At 44.7% G+C, this 18052-nt stretch overlaps 1 protein-coding gene and 1 long non-coding RNA gene across 2 annotated transcripts; one reads left to right on the top strand and one right to left on the bottom strand.

Annotated features, from left to right (window-relative positions):
- Positions 1-5530: 5530 nt before the first annotated feature.
- Positions 5531-9642, bottom strand: LOC144115776 (uncharacterized). The gene is made up of 2 exons (XR_013311540.1): positions 8337-9642; positions 5531-5867 (listed from the first exon to the last, which is right to left on the bottom strand). It is a non-coding gene; the product is annotated as an uncharacterized LOC144115776 (long non-coding RNA).
- Positions 9643-9692: 50 nt separating this feature from the next.
- Positions 9693-16898, top strand: LOC144115775 (uncharacterized). The gene is made up of 2 exons (XM_077650277.1): positions 9693-13683; positions 16741-16898. The coding sequence occupies exons 1-2, from the start codon at positions 13296-13298 to the stop codon at positions 16746-16748; spliced, it is 396 nt and encodes a 131-aa protein (XP_077506403.1). The 5' UTR covers positions 9693-13295; the 3' UTR covers positions 16749-16898.
- The last annotated feature ends 1154 nt before the right edge of the window (positions 16899-18052 follow it).

Raw genomic sequence — 18052 nt, 5'->3', positions numbered from 1 at the left:
GGCCAGCAGCTGAGCGCCGTAACCACTCAGCCACCGCGGCGGCCGGTTGCAGTATGCGTAGTAGGGAAGCCACACAAGTTGAAATAACGCGTCTCGGAAACTTGCTGTGCATTTGAATGTTTTGTGATGATATGCGGTAGTTTATAACATCAGTCATCAAATGTGAAGAAAAGTGTGTATTCTCGTTTCTGGTAGCAGCTTCAATACCCTGTAACTGAAGTTCTTCAATATTCAGAATGATTATTTTACCCTTATTGCATTCCTTAGTATCAAGACGACCCAAAGGCATACATTTCAGCGATTCTCCTACAGCAAATTTTCTTCCATGCTCTTCGCAGAATAATTGCATAAGAATTATATAAGTGCCCAAGAAATTGTTTTACATGAAATTAAATTACATATTTACAATCAGTGCGCAAAAATTCATGTTCCCTGAAGATTTCATAATTATTACTACATTAATAAAATTTTGTTTTCAAGACCAGGCTCCCCCCTTAAACATATACAACAGAACAGCGAAATAGCAAATGCACTGAAAACTAGGTGATATGCTGCACAGCGTCAGCGACGGCTGCAGCACTTCACTGTTAGTGAGGTTACTCCAATCGGAAATAGTTCGTGGAAGGAATGAGTATTTAAAGCAGTTATTTCGAACCCAAAAAGGAGTTAAAGTTAGCTGGTGTCATTGTCGCGTTGCATATACGGACGAAAAAACAAGCAAATCGGTAAGCTCCGTTCTGTAGTGTCTCCTGATTAATTGATACATAAATTTAAGTCGTGCGCAACGATTTCGCTCAGTTATTGTTGAGAGGCCAGCTTGGATTAAAAGATGTGTTACTGATGTACGTTGGTAATTGTTATGTATGTATTGTGCCGCGCTCTCTTGAACCTTCTCTAATTTATTTGTTAGTTTGCGTGAACGAGTCCCAAATGATAGCAGCATAATCTAAGGTAGGCAGAACAATACATTTGTAAGCAAGTAGGCGTAGTAATTTAATCAAGCAGTTTAACGTCGTGAATTGACACTTCGGCTGCGAGGGACGCCGTATTGGACGGCTCCGGATTAGTTTAGACCGCCAGGGGGTTTTGTAGCATGTGCCAACATCGCGCACCACACTGCCGCCTTTTGTGGAGGCGTAACTCGGCTTCCTCTTGTTGCCTTACCACAAAAATGGTCTGCTCATATGTTTCAGCACCTTTGTCGCTTTTCTGGTGCTCTGCACTTGCGCACTGCACAGAAGCCACCGCAGTGGGTGACTGCTGCTGCATCCTAGTTTTCCCATGTTGCGTGCCGCTATGTTTGGCCCGTTTAAATGTTTGCACACCTCAGTTAGTCATTAAACATATTATACGACCAGAATTCGTCACAACTGTAAATTTAGAAGCTGGGAAAATGTGTCACAAGGTGTTTGTAATTCTAGGAGGTGAGATTTCTGCTGTTCGTGATTTTGAGCGTATGAACTGGCAACATATCAACAAGGTCTGAATGTATTCATAGTCTAGGCAAGTGGCACAAACTGGCCCAGGTGAAACGTGAGTGAGCGATGCCCCCACTGCTGTGCCACTTCCATGGTCGTAGTCTGCAGCCCAGTTCCACAAACTGGCCAGGTTGTCATGGGAGCAAGAGGTGCTGCTAGTACTGTTGCCACTTGCATGGTGTGAACGTGTGTAATGCTATATGCTGGTCAAATGTTTAGGAGAATCCCTCAAGGTGGAGTAGATTTGTAAGAGAGTAAATACTCCCTTATTACAATGCTGTATGCTGTAAAGCGCAGACATTTCTCATGTCTGGGGCAGTTCAAGGGACCGTCACACCTAATACTAAAACTGGGCTTTCCTAAATCTGCTTGCCCCAGTGGAAGTCAAGTAGATGGAATTTCTCACTACTTTTGCCAATGCCCTAAATATCTATGCTCCGGTCCTTTTGCTTCATCTAAGTACAGAACAGTTTTGGATAATTCTGTAGCTTGCGGTAACTGCTTGATAACCAGATGTGGAATGCCTGGTAGCACTTTTTTTCTTCATCTCCAAGTTTTTTTCTCAGATTTGGTCCTTTTTTTAAGCACATTTTTCTTCCAGTTGCATATTCAAGGCTACCTTGCAGGCCAGTGAGGTACGGCTCTAGCACGAACCAATGCCTCAGTCAAACCAGTTCGTGACATTTAATTATCTTGGTACCGATTAAAACTTTTACAGCCTTGTTTTTTCTTTGCATGATGGTTTCCTTCTTGTTTCAGAGGATTCCAAAATTTCTTCCGGCTGTTTTATCGTGTTTTAAATTTCTATTCTTTCCTCCTTTTGGATATGGTAATTTTGTTGCTGTTTTTTGTATACTTCTTGCGTGGTGTTTTGTAGCCGCTATATGATATTACTGCTTTATGTTTTTTCCCTTTCTGTGTATATATTATACATTTCTGCTTATACTGTTTCATTTTAACCCAATTGTGATGTTATTGTGCACAGTTATTTGTGCTGATTACATTATAGTCTGTTTTTTTTCATTGCAGAGTGCTTGAACATGACTGCCTTGCCAGGACCTCCCTGTCAGGGACCTGTTTTGGCAGTATCAAATAAAGGAGGGCATGATCACATATTTTTGTTGTATTATTTATTTGTACAGATCCGGGTTTGGATGTCCACAATAGGACGGAGAAGATAGCAGCATAATTCATGCAGACAGCAAACATGTCGTCCCGCAGGACCAACAGCATCAAGTTTTCTGTTCTTGCCTGTTTTCATAAAGTTGCTCCGTTACCACTGGGTGGGATATCGTGCCTCACAACCACATGATCACTTCAAAAAAATGCTTCTGCACACTGCAAGTCTGCTTTACAGGTGTGAAAAGAGCACATATGCCCAGGTGTTTTTATTGCAGTCATACTATTATGCTGTCATTCTGCTGACCAGCAAGCAGTTCTGCAGTTATTCTTTGACCTTTATTTGAACTCTCTTTTTGTTGCAACACACAGAAGAGAAACACTGCCATGTTGTCGCAGTGAGCTAGCAGCCACCTTATTTTGATTTTGAGGTCTAAATGGTGACAGAAGAAGCAGGAGGACCTCATCATGCAAAAGGATGAAATGACTGCACCAGGCATTTTTGTAGAATCTTTCTACACACATGCGCTTATATATGCATACACACAAACTTGTTGTTTTAAATTATTCAATACAGATTTTTATTTGAAAAGCAGCGAAAGGTACGTCTATGCAGGTTGATTATACAGCAAGGCAGACATCATGTACATAACAGAACACAACGAAATAATGAGTAATTAACCAATATAAATGGAACCTCTAAATTTTTTTTTGTTCAGGGCACAAGATTATACTGACAAATTGAAGGCCTTCAACATAAGAGGTAAACCCAGTTTAAAAAACTTCTGAAACAGAATCGTAATTCGAGATATGGACCACAGAAAATATGCATTTGGCAGCTCGTAAAAATTGCCTTTCCCACATTACATGTTCATAAAAGGACGTTGCTTACATCACCTATGTTCTAAAACCGCCCATTTTCGATATGCAACGTGAGAAAACCCAACTTGAGTTCTCTGAAGCTATTTTCATGTTCGATATCTCGAGGCTTCATACAGGTTCTGAAAAGCTATGCTTGCCTCCGATTTTGACACCCTTCAATTTCACAATATAGCATCGTACCATGCCATTACACTGTGAACAATGTTGCCATAGAATCAGTACCCACCATCAAGTATTTCGGGGTTCACATAACATCCGACCTTTCTTGGAACAATCACATAGACGCGATTATTAAAGGGGACATGACATGTTCTCCCCACAAATCATGATTTTATGTTACTGCCACTGGCCACGGCATTATTAACTATACATAAAAAAGGCGTACGGCCCTATGTGCACATTTCAGCTGGAAAGCTAGAAATTGCAATTAGAAGTTATCGGTTCTAATCCCCTCCCGATGGCAGTGACGGCCATATAGATGCAGCCTGAGTGACGTCATAAATCGTTAGCGCTGTCATCATCTCCAAAACTGCCGCGCACAGTCAGTGTGGAGCACAACATGCACCTATTCAAGTCCCGCCGTGGCACACTGCGGTGAAGTCTCCAAGATCAGACATGAAACAGGACACAGGCCTTTGTTGCCTTTGTCTTTTGTCCCCCTATTGTGGGGTGTGGGCTCCTCATTCTCTTGCCAACACCCCTTCTTCACCCCTAGCATGAACAATAAACAACCCACTGCCCTATCCTCACTATGCGCAGTTCAGTTCCAGGCAAGCACGTGACCATTGGTTTATGGCGTCACAGATCGAGGGTGCACCAGTGTTGCCCAACTTTCACACGGTTCAGGATAACTTAAATACAAATTACTTGTCGCACCAAATCAGCCTATATCTCGCCTACTTGTTCAGATATACTTAACAAACTACATGCAATAAACAATTTGAGTCTGAAGAATGGTACCATGACCTCTTCAACAAGGCATCGAAAGCATCTGAATTCCTTCAATGCAACCTTGGTTTATGAAACCCAGACACAATGCTTTTAACATAGAATTAATTAGTGTGCTCGAAATGGAATATACCTCCTTGATTTCTAACAGATGCACATATACTAACAAAATCGGAGTTTGGAGAATGAGCCTGCCCAATTTATATCTAAGAATTACTGAGTATCAAAGAAATGAAACAAATATCTGAACTTACCTCTGCTCAAAGGACAGCAAATATTTTCCATTCCCTCCTTTTTCACAAATAATACCATAGTCACTCTTACTTCGCTTTGTGCCATATCACACCAACCTGTCGTGTTTTTACCTGCATTGATCACCAACTGAGAGATGCACATACCTTTCCTCAATTTGCTTTTTTCATTCACCTTTTTTCCACCCCATTCGTTAATGGAATCAACTGCCTGGTACCATTGCATGTGCCATTGATCATGATAAATTTGAAGCCAGTCTGAAATGTTACCTCCAGCTATAGTCGTGACCCTTCCATTTTTCTGTGCCTTTTGTGCAAACAATGCACTCAAATGAACATGACTGTCTACTGCTATCTGTCTTTATATTAACGTGATAGCGTTAATGGCCCCGTTATCCAGAACATCTGGTGTCAGCGTTGTGAGCAAAAAAAAACAACACTGGCATGGCTCTGGCAGGTGGTCCGCACAGAGCAACCTAGGAGGCAGATGGGCCACTTAGGTCGTGTAACCTTGCACCGTCCTCACAGCCTGCCCACTGGAAAAGAGCCAAGTGCCTACCATGGCATGGGCCAGTTAAATGAATGATTGGTCGCTCGGGAAGAGCAACCGGGGCCGCAGAAGGCCCACTGCTGGGAGCACCTGCCATCACAGGGCAGTGGCGCATCGCTTAACCGCTGCACCACCGCGCCAGAAAGGGTACGAGGACTCCCGGCGATCTATGACTGTAAATTAGAGAATCACCTGTATATATGACAATTAACTCATTATGCTATTTGAGGCTAAAGGTGAACATAAAATCTTATATTCTTATATTTGCGGTATTCAGTGTGTTCCAGTTTATACCAGCAAGGTTCAGGTCACCAGCCATGATAATTTTACTTCCAGACATGTGCTTGAGCATATAATACAGAGCCAAGATAGGTTCCTCCAAAATTCTAAAGTGTGTAGATGGTATCCACATGTAAGAGACATTCTTGCAGATGCAGCTTGCACCGCACAGCTTCAACACCAGGGACATCTGCCATTACAGAGGAAGATACGCTTTGTTACAAAAATGCAACACCCCCTTCCCTTGATCCTACTTCCCTGCACAAAATCACATACCCGAGTGGTACAACTACAGTCTGGCTTGCATGGCAAAACGAGTTTGAGACTCTTGGTCAGACCAAAATGTGGGCTGCAGTTTGCCTGAAGAAACAGATGCGTGTTCAGGATAGGTTCGTCTTTGTAAGACCAGAATATAGTCGGCAGTTCCAAACCTGGCCAACGTGGCAAGCAAAAAAAAATTAAATTTTAACCCTTGTGCATACGTGCCTCCATATAAATACCTTCAAGCATGGCATAATTAAAATCGCCGTACTCTCAGCTATCTAAAACGTAATCTTTGAGATGCCCTGTTAACCACTTGAAAACTTGCATATCAGACTTGTTCTTGCCCAACTTGAATTTACGTTCCCCATGTGGTCACCACACCAAGCCTATTTAATACAATTGTTCAATTGAATTCACACCTGCACAGCACATTTTCTAACCATAAAATATGACCAGTAATCAAGCGTTACTAATGTTAAGTTACCGCTATCACTCACTAAAGTTAATTACAACACTAGAGTTACGTACGAAGATTGCTTTGCTTTGTCCAAATCAGGCATCCTACTAACCTTCCCCTAGCAGAACCACATTGTGCATCCCGTTGCCTTTATAAAGACAGCAGCTTTAGGCACTTATTCGGTCGCACCACTGCTGCTAATTTGACAGCCCTCCTGCAAACCATAAGCTGCTGGAATGATATTTCTGATCACACCGCTTCCATTAATGACCCTGCAGTCTTAAATCACCAAGAGCTGTTATGCTTTTCCTGGTTTATTTTGTGCTGTCTTGTACTTTGTTAGTCATGTTTTAAATGTTCATTTAAACAGCAGAAATATAATGTGTTGTGTACTATTCTCCAAAGCCTTATATTGTATTACATATGATTTTCTGCACCACGTGCAGTTCTGTAACTTCTTTCCTACATGCTTGCCTTTTGTGTAACCCATTTATGGTGAAGCTTCAGAAGTTTGAAATATGACAGTGGGTAATGTGAAATTTGAGTGCAGCTCTTCAAATGCCACTTGCCACCACTGGCAGGTGACGTGTTACACTGCTAGCCACCTTCCAGTTGCCCATTCCTCCACTCTCTCCCTGGCAGGTGGCGTTTCACTCTGCTACCACCTGCCACGCCAAGAGTGGAGGAATGAGCAATCAGTTAAGACGTTGAATGCAGGAACATGCGCTCAAGAGCTTCTCTGTAAAAAAGTGATGTCCTACATGTATGCGGCTTTTTTCTCTCCTTCGCTTTCTGTATACGCCCTCCGCACATAATACTCCTATTAGAAGCGTGTGAGTGTTTTGACTAAATGAATCTCCTGTTGAGAATTCGCGACGGAAGGGCAATGATTGCTTTGGCTAGGTGCACAGCAATTTATAGCACAGCTGCAGCGTAAAACTTAAATGCATGAGGAATTAAATGATGAGGCGGTATAAGCAGCATCAGCCCCAATTCCTTTGCAGTCTAACTAACAAAACAGTCCCAGATTAAGCGTTAGAAGGTGGCGGAAACACCCATGGTCGTATTAGCACACACGTAATTGCTGTGCATTTTTCAAATGACAAAACATGTGATCCCCACGTATAGCCATGCATAGCAATGCGTGAAAGAGTGAAAACTTCATTGTGCAGTCGATATGACAGTAGAAATTCTTGGCACACTTAAATATTGGCACCTCACAAACAGTAGCACAAAACAGCCCATTATTGCCTTTGCAAAACCATGTTAACTGAGCCCATGATGCCAGAGGAATGTCTGCAACAGAAAGGTGCTGTGGTAAGTGGACACAGACATCATAGGCACAAGGTAATATCTAGCTATGTACTTTGGTTCGTAGCGCTTTTCTCTTTTATTTTCTGCCGAGAATTACATCGGTAGTGGGGCCTTGTTAGGCTCAGGCCAGCTGCCTTTGACTTGGCCGTCGAATACCATGCTCTGTGCAATATTGAAAATAAATAAAACAAAAAATGCCTTCGTTTGAAAGCGAAAAACTAGCAGGTCTACCAATATTCCGAACTCTCCGAAATATCCTGGCGTGATCGTTCACGTTGCGTACTAGTGAACGATCCTACATTTTCGCTGTGGCACTATTATAGATTGAAGCCCAACTAAGCGCCAGGAATTCACACCCACACAACTTCCACAGCAAAGTAACCGGGACGCGTGACAGGCAAGGCGAAAGACTCGCTGCACAGTTCTTTAACTGACACAACTTTCAGTGCAAAGTAGCATGCAGACGCGAGAGGCAAGACGAAAGGCTCACTGCAGTTTAATTCACACAGAAATAAAACATACAATGCTCGGTGCAACTCACCGGACCTGACGTTAAAAATTAATGAGCATCAGTGCCGTCAAAGGTTTGTATTTCGTGTAGAGCTCATCTTCCACCATTCAAAAAAACAGCCTCCTGGTACTTAATGTTCAAGTAAAAGCAAAGCTTTACTCCACTCTAGCACTCGTTGCTCACGCACTTGCCTGTCATGTAAGGCCAGCTACGAAACTTCTGCGCCATATTTCCAACAATCGTACGCACTGAATCACTTGATATACCTGAAACGTTCACCTACCCTTCGTAAGCTTACGTCTTGGGAACTATTCGCGATGTTTTGAAATGTAACACAAGCAGCATGGAGGCGGCCATCTTGTCTAACGCTTTATGGTCCCCTAGCGGTCAACGCCAGTACTGCCATAGCAAGCATATTTGAAAGCAAAACAAAAAAAAAACATGTCGAAATGCATGCCAGCACATTTAAATGCTCGCATTTTAGCTTTGCTAACACTGAATAACGTACACACCCCAAGTTGTCAAGATTTCACAATGGTTTTTACGTTTGTAAGTTTGCAACACAGTGGTTGGCAAGCAAATTTGGCTGCTGATGATGACACTAGCACAACAGCGCTTATGGTATAAAAGGCGCGGCGTTTGAAAACGATAGCGCTATGGGCCAGTGCAGACGACGGGTGCCGTTTGAAAAAGTGCTGACGCAGATGATTCGTGTCGCAGTGGTTTTGATAAGCTAGCGTGGCAAGCGAAACGCGCAGAGTTTGATACGGCAACGGTGCAGGTGAGACGCCATGTTTCGAAGCTTCTCTTTTTCCCTTGCTCGCAAAATGCGCCCTTCCAAATTATTCAAAAGGAAGTGCTCTGAGGCTAAATGGCGGTGTTGAGAGAGCGAAAAATGCTCGACAATACCATGTATACATTACCAAAGATCGGCCTAAGGTGCGCAATCATCAAAGCAGTACAGACACATTCGGCTGTACGTTCTGTGTAAGCACAAGACATAGGTGAATATAAACTGCCATGTAGAATATGAATACGTCTAGTAAATAATTCCAATGAATTTCTTTTTATTTTGGTTTCGCTGTCTAGCATCCGAATAGCAAAGCGGACTAGTGCAATTACGTACACGTTACGTGGGCTTACAAAACCAATTAGAGTTACAAAATATTTAGTCGGCATGGACGAAAGTGGTCATCCATATCTACTTGTGCGCTAAGCACTGTTACAACTAAGAAAGCACGCAACTGATGGTTTAATGTCCGTGCGTCTTCAGAACTTTGTTTTCGTAGTGAAGGCGCGAATATAGTCCGATGTAACGCAAGCGCGCGCGCGCTGCTTTGGTGAAAAGGCTCCGTCTATAGTTCGACGCACTGCCGCGGCCAGCGTAACCGGCGGCTGCCAGCGTGCCCCGACGGGCCCGGCGCAGCTTTGGCTCCTGCTCCAATTGCGCGCCGGCGCCGCCGACCGCGTCGACACACAATGCATCGCGCGGAGAAAAATGGCGGATGCCGGCGTGAGTGGCGCGAGCTGCCCAAATATTGAAATTGTGCCGGACATCGTTGTGGAACGGTTTATCGAAGCCATAAAACAGCACCCTTGTGTATACGACACCAAAAGGTTGTTTTTGAGAGACCACCAGGGCAAAGAGAACACTTGGCAACAGAAGGCGAATCACCGGTCTCTCCACGGGTGGGTTGTTCCCGTGGAGAGAGCGATCTTTCGCACATGCATCGAGCGCCTGCGCTTTCGCCGCAAGCGGTGCACTAGCAACACGAGAGCAAGTTTCTGTCGCGCGGATAACACCCTAGCCATGTTTCATTAGTAGCCGCAATGCCGTGGATGGAACGAAACGGATGAGGCGACGCAGAAAAAGGCGCGAACGGAATTCAAACTGCCGGCGTGTCGACGGTCGGCGCGCGAGGCGGCGGTCGTTCTGCGCATGCTCGGCGCGCGGCGTCTGGTCGCATAGGGGGTGGCGCTTCGGCCAGCGCAGCGAAACCGGCGTAGCGAGACTGAACACGTCGGACTATAAATGCGCCTTAAATGGTTCATTGCTTGTTGCCACATCGCCAAGCGTAGTCCTTCGAGGCGGTGTAATATGAGCTGAACGAAATCTAGGTCCGTAGTTTGAAACCTGGGCAACGAATGTAACGCTTAAAATTGCTCCAGCCGTACGCGCGGCATACCTGTGTCGTGCTCACACTTTTATGCAAGTGGACAGTTTACTTCACTTTGCATGAGTGATATGTGTGCATAAAAACAAATCAAGGGCCTTCATTATACTCTGTGATGCCGTCATCAATATTGGCAGCTTCTCGGCACTACAACTATGTTACGCAGTGAAGGGATTTCATTGTATTGTGCAGGCACTGATTTAAGCATGCAGTACTAATTGCCCTCCTTCTAAATAACTGGTTTTGATCTCCTCAGGCGTTTAATAGTGCATAGCACCTTGCCTTGAAATTCTTCCCCCTTCTCATTACCTTTTCCTATTCCTGCTTTCTCTTCCTTCCCACCTGGCCGTGGAAGATGCATGTATACCTGCAAGGCCATCCCCACTTCAACCTTTCCCTTCACAAGTTGTGTTTGAAAACACCTACATTCCCATTCCTGTATATTAACCTGACATTCACTGCCACATTTCACGACGCGCAATAAATGAGTGTAAGTGCGCATTTACACAACTTTTAGTAGGCCGTTTCATTTTCCTGCAACTAACGCCACACTGCACTAAAATGAAACCACTGGTGCAGTGAACAGCAGGCACTTCAAAACATTTAGCCTGATAAATCGAGGCGCCTTTCCTTATGAGGAAAATTCAAATTATGGTAATGGTGCTCAGCGGGAAAAAAGAGGCATCTCATGAATGCCTAGACAGAGCCACCCTGGGAAGTGGTGAGTGAAAAAAGTAGTCCTGGAGACATTACACGGCTCAGCACATTAAATGTTGATTATGGAACTACTATTTTCATTTGCACCATTATTGTGTTGCGCACCATTATATTTCATTTATTGCACCTGGCAGGTGCTGCGTGACGAATTGTACGAATGGAATTCAATGCAGCAGGAATGAATAAAACATATGGTTCTGAATTAAATATTTATAACTTTTACAAAGGCACACATACAACCTAGAACTGGGGGCACAGCTATACACTCCCAACATGTGCCAGTACAGACAAAATATAAATAAACACATCACCACACAAATCAATGTATGCTGTCAAACGGTCACAAACAGTTTCGCCCAACATGGAGGAGTGTGAAAGCGTTTACAATGAAAGTTGCAAGCTTTTGCATAAAAAAAATAATTTGAAATTCGTTCAGTGCGTTAAGCTGCACTGAACCTAATTTTAAGTAAGACTTGTGCAAGGGTGCTTCCAGTGGTAGTAGTGGTGGGCTTGAAGAATTGCACGAAACATGGAGTCCTTCTTCCATGGCACGAAAGCAGCCGATTCCACGCTGTTTTGTTTTTTTACGTGTCGTCTGAAATCAAGCTACAGTGCGGTTGACCTAATTAGTGCGCATAAAAAACTAAACGAAGGCAATTAAGGCTACGTGCCTGCCGAGCAAACTAGCAGGGAGCGCTTGGTAAGAAATCGACGAAGACAACTTATTCTTCTGTCTTGTTCGGCGCTCACGATCGATGACAAAACGCCAAAGGGCGAAGTGTTGCTGTATGTGATGTGTGGTTGTCTGTTTCTTTTCCCTTGGGAAATAGAAGACGACCACGAAGTGTGATTTTCTAGGAAAAATAAAGTGCTTTACCAGCATAAGCGTGTTTTGTTTATATGTAGCTGTTGCACAGACGTGACCGCGGGGAACCACCCTTTATGCGCGCTAAGTTAGCAGATTGCCTCTGGCACCTTCTGCACGCATTTGCTTACCATCAGTTTTGTGGTGCTGACGTGCGCCTCGTTATCAACGGCAGCCTGAAAGCCGCCCATGGCAAATAACCGCAGTGCCCATAGCACCTGCCGCCGCACCGACAGCACGCTCGCATGCACACCTCCCAGTCCATCGGCGACTTCGTCGCATAGCCACTCCACAGTCTGCTTCTCCAGTCAAAAAAAGGCGCCGAAACAGCTCGTCCGGCGAATCAAACGCGCCTTCGTGCGCCCTCCTTCGCCGCTGCTCGCGTCGGCGGAGCCGCCTCAGTCATCATCGCCGCGTACACCGCCGCTATTTTCTGTCACAAACGCAACAGTAAAATCGACTGCCTCGAGGTGATCACAAAAAAATGTCAATTTGTGCCTGCATAATTAGGTGTGCAACTCCATCACTTCTACCACATCCGTGACGTAATCTGAAGCCACCCATGACGCAAAAAAGTATTATGGCCGCCGGCCACGACCGACCAATAGGAGGGACGCTAACCATCCATTTTTGCAAGTTTTTGAAATCTTTGATATTTGACAGTTCAGTAATACGGCCCCAGGAGTCTTGCAAACAGCATCAGCAGTAAGCATGGGCAGCGCCCAGGACAGTTCTGCGCTCGCATCGACAGGCACCATGTGATTTGGAAATGACTACTTTGAGAACATGTCACAATGTGAGCAGGGGAAGACAAGCACTGTCATTGCCATAGCATCATTACAACGATAATTGGAGCATGACTGCAAGGGCACTGGAAACGTCAGGCACTTAAAAAGGAATTCATCTCTGAGCTGAAATGAGCCTCTACTAATATGCAAATATATTAAATTATGAGAATGACAAGGAGACTACGCCATGCTCTCGCCGGTTGTGCTTCATGCTAACTAGTCACATTTCTCACAAGTTAGCTTAAAAAAGGATAAAAGGGAGCACAACAAAAGTCAACAGCAAAAAACCTTACTGGACTGTTTGAATTGCTAATGGTTTTGAAATCCGCAGATGTAAGGGTGTGTCATGAGCGAAAGAAAAGAGGGATGAGTAAAAAACTGGACCTAAGGACAGGCACGTTAATTGGCACATGGCACCTGAAAGAAAGATAAGAGGGAAGAAAAGAGAGTGCAGTGGTATTTTTGCAAGAAATGGAGAAGACTACGACAACACTGAAAACAAGGCGGAAGTAGAAGAACATGAAGTGGACGTATAAAAGGAGGTATAAAATGCTGTCTGTTATTTAACTGTCAATATTGTTCTCTTGTTTTTATTCATTGATTTTTCAAAATTCACGATTGGTGCTACATTTTTGTCATCATCTTCCACGCAAACTTTGTTTACTCAACTACACCTTGGCCAATCCCCCCGCGTGGGTATGTGCCATATACCTGGGGTGAAGAAGAAGAAGGTATGGCGACGTGGACAGGAGGAGGAATATTCTAGGTGCGGACGTTGGTGCACGGCCGTCAGCTGCTGCAGGAGGTGTTTAATCGCGAGGCCTACTGACCAGGCGTGGTCCCCACCGGTTGATACCCCGGTCCTGTGGATCATGACGCTGACCCTGTCTTTGGAACGTGGGCCCTGTGTCAACGCCTCCGGATCGACGACTCTGCCAGCGGTAGTTGCTAGCTCCCAGACCTCGTCACCAGTACGGGGATGCCCCAACACCGACATCCAGCTAAGGCGACGTGGCACTACCGTCTCTTTTCACCTGATCCTCCTCAACACTCCTCTCGTGGAAGAGCGGCGTCTCTTGAAACAAGGTACCGCCTGGGTTTTTGTCCCTACTCCGCGTCCGAGATAGCGCACGAGTCACCCGCCTTTGGTAGCAAGACTATAAGTGCGACTTTGTGGTTTACGTGTGAGGACCAATAGTGTGATAGGACTGCGGTGTTTTCTGTAGCCTTATATTGGTGTATGTGTAGTGCGCTGTTTTGTTTGTTGTTCAGTCATGTGTAAAGTGCGTCTTGAGTTTCCTCTTCGAAGCCTTCTCTCTGCTTTATAGGCTTGCACACATACAGAGCGCTTACCATTCCACACCATAAGTACACTTTTGTGCGACAGGGTGCAAGGCTTTTAGGAACACCTCTTTGAGCTACGTGGTCAGTGTAAACTCTAATGAACAGCAAATGGCTACATAACACTCCAATGCAGATTGCACTCAAAAACGCATGAGAAGAACCAGTGGGAATTTTGCAGGGCTGACCAATAGATAAAGTATGGTTGAATGTGAGAAAATCCTTCGTCTGCACAAATTTGCGATACCACTCTACAAGAAGCCATAGAAGTGCAGAAACTGTGCTGGCAGAAACACACTCAACATGTAAACACTTCGTTTGGTTTGGTTTATAGGGGTTTAACGTCCCAAAGCAACTCAGGCTATGAGAAACGCCGTAGTGAAGGGTTCCGGAAATTTCGACCACCTGGGGTTCTTTAACGTGCACTGACATCTCACAGTACACGGGCCTCTAGAATTTCGCCTCCATCGAAATTCGACCGCCGCGGCCGGGATCGAACCCGCGTCTTTCGGGCCGGCAGCCGAGTGCCATAACCACTCAGCCACCGCGGCGGCTGTTGTAAACACTTAGTGTCATATTTCTCGATGAACAGACATTGCCACGTACACAGAACAGGTAGGACCGTTCAACCAATGCTACCCATGTTGACATTCCATAAGCATTACTTGTACCCTGCTATTTAAACGTTCTACCTCGGCACCACAAAAAAGACATGAGAGGAGGAACTGGGTCAAGAAATGTGCAGAGCTAAAATTTTTGTATAAAAGTTAACACCTGCACATCACTGCACTTGTGCTTTTTAAACAGTTTCTACAGTTGCAATACACACACAACAGTTGGAAACGTGCAGTCATTCACTAAGTTCACTCAGTACACATCACATCGCAACCTGTTACAATGATTGAAGTGACCCCTCCTTCTCTTTCTGAAAAACAGAAGTGCAATACCAGCCTCCTTCTCTACCCAGGCAGTGACATGCAAGGCACCACAGCGGAATGGAAACGGGGACAATGCTTGTGAACTTGATTAATTTTAACCTTGAGAAATTCTTGTATGCTGGGCTCACCAAATGAAAGGTGGTGCTGGTTTTGCAGACATAGATTCCTATGAATCTCAAGACAACCGGGGTACCAAGATAAGAATAGACATGTTCTTGGAGGCAGGTCCAGTACTGAGTGTTCTGTAGCTTGAAACGTTGAAAGAGAAAATTGCACAACACAGCTGCAAGCCCTGAAGATCTTCTGAAAGGCTGCTATGCAGTGCCGGGAGCCAAAGAGGAAGTGGTGCTGTTGCACCTGACTGGCAGAGGCATTGATGCTTTTTAATTAGGCATCAAGATACTAGGCAACACTCTCCATGGCACTTCATTCAAACAGTGTCAATGACAGGCCTGGATGAAAGACGTGTGCACCACAGCATTGCAAAAGGGTGCAGTACCAGGCTTGTTTTGTAGCAGGAGGCAGACCCCATTTGCAATAATGATGTGGCGGGCTAGAGAGCTGCAGCAGAGGCAGCAGTTTGTTATTTCGCTCAGTTGAACAAACAGCTTCACGCTTGATCAGCCTGAACAAGGGAGCTGGAAAGGGCACTCACAAGGCTGTAACTGTAACGGTTCACTCGAGCACAAGGCCTGGGTTGGCCGAGTCTGTACATAATGTGGAGCCAAGTCACAGTCTGTGCAGACTGCAAGAAAGGTGAAGACATAAACACCACTGTGTGGCTATGCTCGTAGTGTCCAACAGGTTTGTTGGACATCTGTCAGTAATTTGCAGCTTGGTGTAAGCCTAATTGTAGACCAGCAGACAATTGGGTTGTACCTTGTAATAAGCTGGTATTGCCATTGTGTTGGTCGTTGATGAATGCATTCATGATTGCACAGCTCCATGGGTCCCAAGCCAGCTGCCTGCTACCTCGTCTGATACTGGTTGTTGGCTGTTCTTCGAAGTTTACTGTCGGCAATGCGAACCGCAAACTGCAGCATTCATTAAATGTCTTCGATTCAGAGCTGAACAGTTTGCTTGTGACAGTTTGTGAACAGTGGCAAGCTGTATGATACATGGTCGCTTGTATTTGTGGAAAATATGGAACCAGGTACCGCAGGTGACGACATTGGTGAAGGGGCACTGCAAAGTTCTGCAAGTGCTTTGGCTCCATGAAAAGTATTCGACTAGTGGCAACATGCAGCACTACATGGTTGTGAGGTGCCGTTATTCCGAAGCAGTGAAGACGTAGCTGCACCACAAGAATATAAAACAGCTTGCCATTCGCAAGGACATAGCTTGCTGAGAAGTAGAATTCCACACTTTCCCGATTGTTTTCCCATCCAAGATTTCCAGCTTGCCAATACAGGCTGTCAAGCAAGCCAGCACAACGTTAGTGGACTTGAAATCCTTGTCATGCGGGGTTGAATGTCGGAAATCTTCATACGGACTATAAGCGACACAACAGTGGAGAGCTCCAGATTAATTTCAACCGCAGCGGTGGCAAGTTCTGCGAAGATTAAATGCAAAAACGCCAGCATGCTCTGTGTTGTCAATGCATGTAAAAAAATCCCAGATGATGTCAACAGATTCCAAGGAGCAGATGTAGCTCAGAAGCATAGCAGAAACAGGTCTCACTGTCACTACAGTACCCACTGATACGAGCACTGCAGGTAGTATAGCAGGTCCTACGGCCTGCGGTACTCGTAGCAGTCCTCATTCACATGGCCCTTTGTACCGCAGAGATGGCATGCGTAAATGATGTGCCTGGTTGGCACCCTTGAGAAAGAGCAAGGATACCTGGTCCATACAACTTTTCCAGGCTCCTGACAAGGATCTCGGCCGGCTCCTCCACTCCTTCACCAGCCGACAGATGGTATCCATCACCAGCAAAAAGGTGCTTCTTTGGTGCTTTAGCTACATCCCGGAAGCGATGCTGAAAATAAAATAGAATTTGTTCAGAAATAGGGCAAATTAAGGCAATACGTGAAACATGGTATGATATCTAGGGTTAATGTCCCAAACTGACTTCAGCTATGAGGGCTGCTGCAGTGGAGGGTTCCGAATTAACCTAGACCATTTGCAATATCACAGAGCAGCACATTGGTGCCATTTTGTCACCGGGGTCGGTGAGCGCCCTTGGCACTGAGCAACCAGCGCGGGGAAACATTTAAAGCATCACAGCAGTATAGAGCTGCAGTAAAATTTCACCTTTCTGGTACATTTTCGAAATAAACAACACATTAATAGGCAGAAACAAAGCAGACCACACAAACACAGCACTTGCTTAAAACACAATTAATTCGAACACGTGAAACTTCTGACATATAAAACACGCATCAGATCAACACCTGAGTACGCCAGTCCCATCTCGAACCCACCTCAGTTACACCTAACAAATGCGCTCGAATCAATTCAAAGCCATGCCGTCAATGTCATGCATCATGCATACTCTTATTCCATCAGCGTTTCATTTCTGAAGGACAGCCTTGAAAGCCTCTTACTTTGACGCTGCACTGCCAGCCTTTGTTTACATTGTGCATCGCCCCCACATATCTCACCACGCTGTGCATCCGTTTCAGACAACTTGCCCTGTTGCTCGCACAACAACGTTTTCAGGATCTTTTCCCCCGAGCTATTGTGGACTGCAATGCCCTTCCCCATGAAGTCGCCGCCACCACATGGCCATTTTCACTTCTCGAAGCCTTTACAATGCATTTTCAAAGGCAATGCTTGTACTTCTATTTTTTTCCTCAAATATCTCTAACCCCACCCTTCATGCAATACCTCCAGAGGTGGTCTTTGAGGAAAACAAAGTGAAGTGAAGATAAAATGTCCGAATATATATATATATATATATATATATATATATATATATATATATATATATATATATATATATATATATATATATATATATATATATATATATATATATATATATTCATGGCAGGTCACCAAGCAGACATGCTAGGATAAATATTTTAATGCCTGCATGTACCCATTAGCTACGCGAGCTCTGCGTCATGATAGCGAGCATATACTGATACAGTCACCACCTCCTGCTGCAATCTTCTGATTTTCTTTAGTTTTCTGCTCCTATTTACCTTCATGTTTTGGAGAATGAATCTGCG

Source organism: Amblyomma americanum, chromosome 1 (genome assembly GCF_052857255.1).
Source record: "Amblyomma americanum isolate KBUSLIRL-KWMA chromosome 1, ASM5285725v1, whole genome shotgun sequence".
Classification (NCBI taxonomy): domain Eukaryota; kingdom Metazoa; phylum Arthropoda; class Arachnida; order Ixodida; family Ixodidae; genus Amblyomma; species Amblyomma americanum.
Note: the sequence above shows the minus strand (reverse complement) of the source record. Positions and strands in the feature narration are given on the sequence as shown.